Here is an 8,960-nt window from a genome sequence, read left to right on the forward strand (position 1 = left end):
GTTGTCACTGAACACATTCTAAACGAACAACATACATTTGACTGGGACAATATTAAAATTATGGATCATGAAAAGAATTACCATAAAAGACTAATATCTGAAATGATCCACATTAAAGAACAGAAAAATGGAATTAATTTAAATAAAGACACCGAATTGTTAGACAGTAGTTATTTTGACATACTTAAAAAATTTGCTGAATCATAATTTAGAAAAAACATTGGTAATAAATAAATACATCACGCTCTCTATTTTGACATTTGGTATTCAGACTTCGCAACACACACTTGAAATATCGGGAAAAAGGACTTGTTAAAACGATAATGTAAGTTGAAAGATTTTTTAATTTTCTCTAACATTGATTTAATTTGCGCATTATATCCGCAGCATGTTTAAATATCGCATAACTTGGCATCTCAGACCAATCGCCTTGCATATCTATTGGTCAACAGCGAAGAATCGTTTTAATTTTATATTTTAATATTTAACTAACTTTGTATTTTTAACATTTAACTTTGTATTTTAATATTTAACTTTTATGTATTGATAAAGACTGTAGTGCAGTCGAAACGTTTACAATTTATATCGATTCTGTAACGGAATGTTATTTTAATTATTTAACTATTAATAAAAATTTTTACACCTTATTTATTTGCTCGTTTAGTTGGCCTATTATTTGATTTGTTTAATTTTGTTAATTTATACGAGCCTTTTATTAATTAATTTTCGTATTAATTATATAATTAATATATAATATGATCTGTATATGTACATAATATATATATAACATATTATATATTATATTATTATTTTATATATGCCAACACACACACACACACACACCACGCACGCACGCACACGCACATATATTTGTATATATAAGCGACCTTAGAAGTTTCGTTGGCCAGAGAATCAGTTAGTCTTTCGTCGTCTTTCGAATCACATCGTGGTAGATAGAAAACTTTTAATAAAGTGTGTGTGAATATATTATATTTTTCAACATTGGGTGCTGCTAGCATTAATTTTGTTCCAGTTAATTATTAAAAAATATAATTTTTATCAATATATATACTTTTGTAATCAAATACTGTTCCGAAATAAAAGGTAAATCAGAATAAGTTAAATATATAAAAATATATATATTTGTCTACAAATACAAAATAATTTAATCATACAGTATTACGGAATTTTAAAGAATTGCAAACATATAAATATATAAAGAGAATAATTTTATTTTAAATTATCTTTAGATTTTAATGCAGAAATAAGTTCGAATAATATCGATAATATAATATTTTACAAATTGTAATGTTGAAATAAACTTACAAAACTTTGATATTAAATAATATAATTCTAAAATTTAAAAATACTGCAATTTACATAACAGATGATAAATATTATAATAGACACACTTAATTGTTCTTTTATTACTACATAATTAAAATTCTGTTTTCTAAAATTTTTCGTACTTTTTACTTTTTATAAAAAATATCTGTGTATTTTCACATTTAAAATAATTTATAAGTTGTGCTGACATTAAATAGAATAACTTTAACAAGAACAAAGAATCAAATATTAACTTTTTTGTTGTGTGTTAAAGATCATATATGTAATTAACTTTGCATGCCTTTTATACAAAGAGATCCGTGGCTAATTTAATACTTTAATTGATAATTAAGTAATTCTGACACTAAATAGAATACTGTACAAAGGAAAGAAATCGTGGATGTTAATTTTCATTAAAAATAGTTAATATGAATAAGATAAACAGAATTATTAAGAATTATTGTGAGATAATTATTACAATTATAAATTCAGACAATTATTAAGATAAAATTATCGGAAGCGATGAAGTATATTACGAGATATTAGACCATATTTTTTGCAACCATGTTTTTTGAAATAAGTAATATAAATTTGTAAATAATGCATATTTATTTGATAAATTGGGCAAAATTTGAATATGTTTAATTAAGACAACAGTTATACACAAATGCCTCCACACACACACAAACACATACATATATAAACGACCTCAGAAGTTTTGTTGCCCTAACACATCATATTTATCATGATGAAATGTTGAGAGAATCAGTCGGTCTATCATGGTCTTTCGAACCATATCGTGGTAGATATAATACTTGTAATAAAGTGTGTGTGAATATATTATATTCTTCCAACATTGTGTGCTGCTAAAGTATTAATTTGTAGCAATTAGTTGTTTAAAAATATAATTTTTATTAACGTACTTTTGCAATTATACTGTTCCAAAAATAAAGTAAGTTCGAATAAGTTGAAAAAATATATAAATGTATATATTTATCTACAAAAAGTTTATTCTTACAGCTTAACAGAACATTAAAGAATTATCAATTTTAAAGAATTACTAATCTACTAATTGTCAATCAAATAAAAAATTCATAATATTATATATTTCATGCATTTGTTAACTCCACATCTATTTTGATGTCTTTAATCTGAAATATCTACAAAAATTTTATTATATATACAGAATGTTCCAGAACTAGTAATAAATCTGTTAATAGTACATTCCAGAGATCATTCGGAGTCGATATTTCCTCTGCGAGAATGTCGAGGGAAGCAATCATTATATTTGCATGTTCTCAAATTTGCCATCATGTATCTTTTGTAATTAAGCCTTAAATTAAAGTTCCGTTAGCGTAAACCTTACTTCAAATTTAATGACAAATGTGTTTTTGTTAATATTTTATTTCCACAAGGTTTAGTTTGCGAAAAACCATTTATTTTTAATAGCTTATAACTATAAATTTATTAATACTTCGACAATTTTACTAAAAGAAAAATTGACTAAAAAATGATATCAGGTATTGCTATTAATAGCTTCATTGCCAATATTGGGATATCTTGTATATATGTATATAATTTTTATTATCAAGTTTACAATTTATACTATTTAAAATTGATTTTATGTTGGTTTTATTATTGGTGATTTCTGGAGTTTATAATATACAATTTAAGAAATGAAAATAACACAGATCTCTAAATGAAAATAATAGTAAATATGTGCTCTCTGTCACCGCTGCTCAGTCTTCCTTATCCTTTTATTGTCTTCTTCTTATTTTGAATAAACATACAGGTTTTCATGTAGGTAAATCAATATCAATAACTCGCGCGAATAGCGCGCTTGTATTTTCTGGTACATTACAAAAATTCAGAAATGAAAGTTATACACATAATTAAAATTCAGCAAATTAAAATTATGTATATAATTATAAAGACACTTGAGAATTAAAATAGAAGTGCAGATGGAAAATAATAATATACATGTGCTCTCTTTCTCTCTCTTTCTCTCCTCTCTATCTCTCTCTCTCTCTCTTTCTCTGTCTGTCGCACACGCACACGCACACACACACGCACACGCACACGAACACACTAGTATGTGTATATATATATATATATATATATATATATATATATATTTATATATGAAAAAAACATCCAACTATATTTAATTTCTCTATTTATCTTTTGTTTCACAGATCTAAAATAAATATTTTTTTTCCGACATGATGATATTTGTAAAACTATTATTAATAAGTAGCGGATTAATGTTTATTCCTGAGACTGCTTCTATTCGTAATGAATCATCGTTATGCTATCCACCATCAAAATATATAAAACCAATCCATTACGATATCAAGCTTATAACATATCTTGAAGGACATATTTTCTATGGAGAATATAATATCAGCATAAGCATTCTTAACCTAACGCAACGAATATTTTTACTATCAGAAAAATTATGTATTCAAGATATAGTTTTATTTAAAAATGCAAAAAAATATCATGAGTATGATAAAGATACAGTTTATGAATTGACATATGATATTAAAAAAAACAGAATTTATATTCTATTTACGGATAAGTTATCACCAGGAAATTACACTTTAAATATAAAATATCTTGGTATTGCTGATGAAGTTTTTAGAGTTTACAACGTGAAAGAAAAAATAGCGTACGTAAATAATATATGTTTATTAAAAAAGTACAATGTGCAATTACATAAAACGTTGTAATTAATATATTTTATTTATGTATTAAATGTTTCAAAAATTATTATATATCATGGAATTTAAATATAAAGACGTCCAATCTTTATCTTTAGTGCATATTATTACATATTTCATTTATACGACTTTTAATTTTCAATATTTTTATGCTTGCTAAAAATGTTTCATTAATTTATCCTTTATGAAATGTATAGTTGGGTAGCTGCTATTCATTTCCATATAATATGCCCTCGACAAAGGCTTTCATGTGGGGATGAACAGAATATATTGTTAGAAGCAACCTTTAACATATCTATAGGATGTAATCAATGTACGGCTTTGTCAAATATGCCATTGCAAAATGAAGAAGAAAATGAGTACAAAATGTTATGGACACACTTTGCTACTACATCTGCAATGTCGCCTTATCTTGTAAGAATGATTATGTCTAATTTTCTATCACGTATTTATTATGACAATCGAAACATTGAAATATGGTGCAGTAACGAATATGAATTTCACATGAAATTTGCAAAAAATTTTGCTGAAAATATCACGTTGTTTTTTAAAAATCATTGGAATTCACGTTTGAACATAATTCTGAAGGTGACTCATGTTGCAATTCCAAATTTCCATGACAATGGCATAATAGATTTCGGATTTGTTTTTTATAAGTGAGTACAAGTGCTTGAAAGTACATTAAAAATAAAATTATATTAGTATGCAAAATTATAAAATTTATTAAATATAAAATTTATTTAATCTCAGGGAAACAGATATCATCTACGATAAAAAATTATATCCTATTACTCGCAAAATGGAAGTGGCTCAATTAGTAGGACGTAAAGTGATGCAGGAATGGTTTAATACCCTGTTGATCAGTCCGCTTGTGTCGGATTTTTGGATTAAAAAAGGTTTTAGTGCATTATTTGCAACGTATGCTGTTAATAAGGTACGTCATTTTAAATGATTACATGCAGATATATTTATAATTTAATTTATTAGAAATTAATATTTTTTAACGCTACTTTATTACAAAATTTTTAATTTTAATGCAATATAAAATAAGATATATTAATCAAAAACTAATCATTTATTTTACATATTATATTTATTTTAATAAATTTGATAAAGAGAAATCTGCAAAATAATATCATGAGAAAATAATTTAAAAAATATGTAATATTTGCTAATTATATTAATACAAAATTTTAGATTTTATTATTATATTTATTTTAATGTGTGTGTTTCAAAATGAGATAATGTTTTGTTTTAACAGTGAGGTAACGATAATAATATTAGTATTTGTATTTAATGCTAGTATATATTCAGAACGGTCATATCTATATATTAACTATTTTATTTATAGATTTATGAAAATCATCAAATAATAAATTTATTTGTTGTTCAAAATCAACATTACTCTTTTAATTTGGATAGTTATTACATGTTGAATTCTGCTTCACGTGTTAACAGTTCATTGGAAATTCCCAATTCTATTAGAGGTATACGTACTATAATAAAATATTCCGTGCAAATTTTTAACCGTTAGTATTTTAAAATATGTGCAAAATTAGAAGATAATTAATTCTTTCTTTATTTGGATTTCAAATAAATATTGTATTATATTTATAAAAATACACACATACGCGCGCACATGCCCACACAAAGTGTCCGGTAATAGTTGCACATATGTAGGTAGAGGGAATTAATCGAATGTCCTTTAAAGCTTAGCTATCTTTGTAGGTAGGTAACGAAAAATGTACTTATAAAATAGAATAATGAACGATGCGGCTATAAAAAATATTTAATTTGTACGCGATTACTACCCTGTATACGTATACAATATTTACTATAAAAAATCACTATGTTTACAAGTAACTATTATAATAAATATATATTTATAATATATCTAATTCATAATTTTGATGTAAATCATAGCTCCTTTTATACTGCGCATGATGGAACGCTTACTAACTGAAAAAACATTTAGTAAATTAAGGAGCCTATATGACAAGTAAGTAATACAATATAGAATATATTATAAAAAAAATAAATTTTTTCAACTTAAATAATTTATAATAATAGAAGTTGTATATAATGTCTCTTATCTTCTTTCGTTTCTTCTGACATTATTTTATAATGTTTTTTTCTTAGTATTACAATTCCGCTTTTTTTATATCTTCTACGAGAATTATTTTTAATTTTATTACTCTTATTCTTATGAAAACCGATTCTAAATTTTATTTTAAATTATGTTGTATTCTTTATTATCAGAATATATAGATGTAAGATATATAAATATATAAATAGAAGTGTGCAATATATGTATATTTTGATTCTTAGTATTTATTAAATTGTTTTATAATATTAATGTTATACAGACAAAATTTTAACATATTTTTATACATTTTAAATACTTTGTGAATTTAGGCTATCGCATCGTTTAAGCTCTGCGGATTTTATTGCAAATTTTACTGCAACAATAAATCAAGATACGCGTGTACAAGTAATTGGAATGAAAGATTGGGCTTCGGAAAAGTATTGTCCTCTCATTAAAATAAAACGATATTTTAATGAATCTATCGGTAAAGCATGGGTACAATATAGAGACACATTAAAAATTCGCAACGTTCCTGTATCTTATACTACGGAAATATCTCCCGATTTTGACAATTTCACTATGCATTTTTTACCCGTGTCAGAGCTTTTCTTATTTCCATTTGAAAAGGATGGTTGGGTGATATTCAATATACAACAAGTTGGTAAATATGGACAAATGAACTTATTATGATTTATTTCTCGCCTTTATTTTACACACACATAATTGACATAATTTTATATTTTTATCTATGTTATTCATTGTCCTATAAAAATCTGAGATATTCATTATATAACTATAATATTTATAAATTTTTTTTGTAGTTTTCTGCATTATATATATATATATATATATATATATATATATATAACATATAAATATATAATATTATATTTAAAATATAGATAGGCGGTTATTTCTAAATAGTATAATTCAATTTAATTAACAATAGTAAGTGCAGGTAACATACAATTTTCGTAACGTTACATGTTACAAAAATTATATTGTTGGTTAGCATAAAATAAATATTATTTTTGCATAACTAGAATCAATTTATATTATAGTATATAACAATATATCTTACATAGTTTTATTTTTTTTTTTTAGAAGTATTAGGATGACATTTTTATAATTATTTTTTATTTGCATTTTATTTACATGTATAAAATTTTTGATAATAGTATAAAAAATAGGTTTGAAAATATTAAATATTAATTATAAAATTATTCAAAACAATAAAAATTAATAAAATTTATTTATTATTTGACAGGATATTATCGCGTTGACTATGATGATGACAATTGGCGAAGAATTTCAAATTATCTAAACTCTGATAATTACATGAAAATTCATGTTCTTAATCGTGCCCAAATTATCGATGATGCATTTCATTTAATGATAGGAAGCCAACTTAACTGCCATATATTCTGGGATCTAATAAAGTATTTACATCGAGAAGAAGATTATGTGGCCTGGTATCCTATGTTTAAAGCTATGGAATACATGTATGGTACTTTTCCATGGAAAGAAATGGTTGGAAATGTTACGGTAAATATTATTAAATTGCAATGAAAATATTACATTTTAAATATATAAATATACACTCATTGATCAAAAATTAGAAAAATATGTCCATCAACGATAAAAATTTACATACTGTTGCGTCGCAAACAAATGTACAAACAAATTCAGTTTGAATAATCACTCACCCGAAAAACTGTCCGAAAAGTCTGATTTTCATTACTCCAAATATTGACTAGCTCATATAGCCTATATTAAATCCGTTTTAACATAAAAATTTAATTCTTTTTTTTGTATTACCGCGAACTACTTCCACATTTGTGGACCGTTTTTCATGAAACTGGTACCAAAATGTAAATTAATAATTCTTATTTATCTCTTTCTTTAAGAAACACTATGTTAAAAAAATTAAAAAATTAAAAAAATCATCATCTCATTACACTCCCCAAAAAATTTGCTACATATATATATAGATATATAGATATAAATAAATATTAAATTTTAAGAAAATTAATCAATAAATGTATGAATGCGTGGGTGGATGCGTATGTAGTATTGTAAAACTTAAAAAAAAACACATAGTATATCTTCGAAAAATATGCAAAATTTTGGTACCAATTTTGAGAAAATCGGTCTATAAATGTGTTGATGCGTGGGTGGTTGCGTAGGTGAGTGAATAGAGTGTTAAAAATTTTTTTAAATCATATATTGAACATCCCCGACAAATTTACAAAATTTTAGTACAAATTTCAAAAAACTTTGTGAATAAATGTGTGAATGCGTGAGTAGATGCGTGATTGCAATAAAACTTAAAAAAACTACACAACAGCTTTCTATTAAAAATTTGCAACATTTTGGTACTAATTTCGTGAAAATTGGTCCATAAATGCGCATGCGTCCTCCCGAGTCTTTGATTATCTATTTTTTTAATCTTCGGGGTTTTTTTCGATCCTCTGGCTTTTTCCCGGGGGGGGCGTTTATTTTTCGGTCCCCTTTTAAATTTCCCAAACTTTCTCGCGGTTATGTCCCCGTTTTTTTTTGCAAGGGTTTAAAAAATTTTTCGAGGGCGGAAACCGCGAGGATTTTTTCCTTTGGGGCGAACGTTATTGTCTCCCGTCTCGCCCGTAATGTCCGGGTTTTCCACATCTAAAACATTGTCCCTCGTTCGCTGTCCCTGACCGCGTTTTCGGTTTATTTAGGGGGGAATTATTTGCCCGGACGTGCAAACCCCGAAAATTCCCTTTTTCCGCCTCGCGCCGGCTATCGCTTCTTAAAGCGTCGTATTCGTTTTTGAGCGCGATACCTTT

General features: G+C 25.7%; 1 protein-coding gene across 3 annotated transcripts; it reads left to right on the top strand.

Annotated features, from left to right (window-relative positions):
- Window positions 1–921: 921 nt before the first annotated feature.
- On the top strand, window positions 922–7,860 carry LOC114939133 (aminopeptidase N-like). 3 transcript variants are annotated; one of them, XM_085487681.1, is made up of 9 exons: window positions 922–1,104; window positions 3,522–3,997; window positions 4,247–4,463; window positions 4,638–4,705; window positions 4,800–4,983; window positions 5,401–5,536; window positions 5,973–6,048; window positions 6,465–6,796; window positions 7,403–7,860. In XM_085487681.1, the coding sequence occupies exons 2-9, from the start codon at window positions 3,549–3,551 to the stop codon at window positions 7,702–7,704; spliced, it is 1,764 nt and encodes a 587-aa protein (XP_085343807.1). In that variant the 5' UTR covers window positions 922–1,104; window positions 3,522–3,548; the 3' UTR covers window positions 7,705–7,860. The 3 variants fall into 3 exon arrangements, with proteins under 3 accessions (XP_085343807.1, XP_085343808.1, XP_085343809.1); XM_085487682.1 differs by lacking the exon at window positions 3,522–3,997; XM_085487683.1 differs by lacking the exon at window positions 6,465–6,796 and having other exon boundaries at window positions 7,403–7,477.
- The last annotated feature ends 1,100 nt before the right edge of the window (window positions 7,861–8,960 follow it).

The sequence above is a fragment of the Nylanderia fulva genome, unplaced genomic scaffold, assembly GCF_048542155.1.
Source record: "Nylanderia fulva isolate GAGA-0341 unplaced genomic scaffold, ASM4854215v1 Scaffold597, whole genome shotgun sequence".
Classification (NCBI taxonomy): domain Eukaryota; kingdom Metazoa; phylum Arthropoda; class Insecta; order Hymenoptera; family Formicidae; genus Nylanderia; species Nylanderia fulva.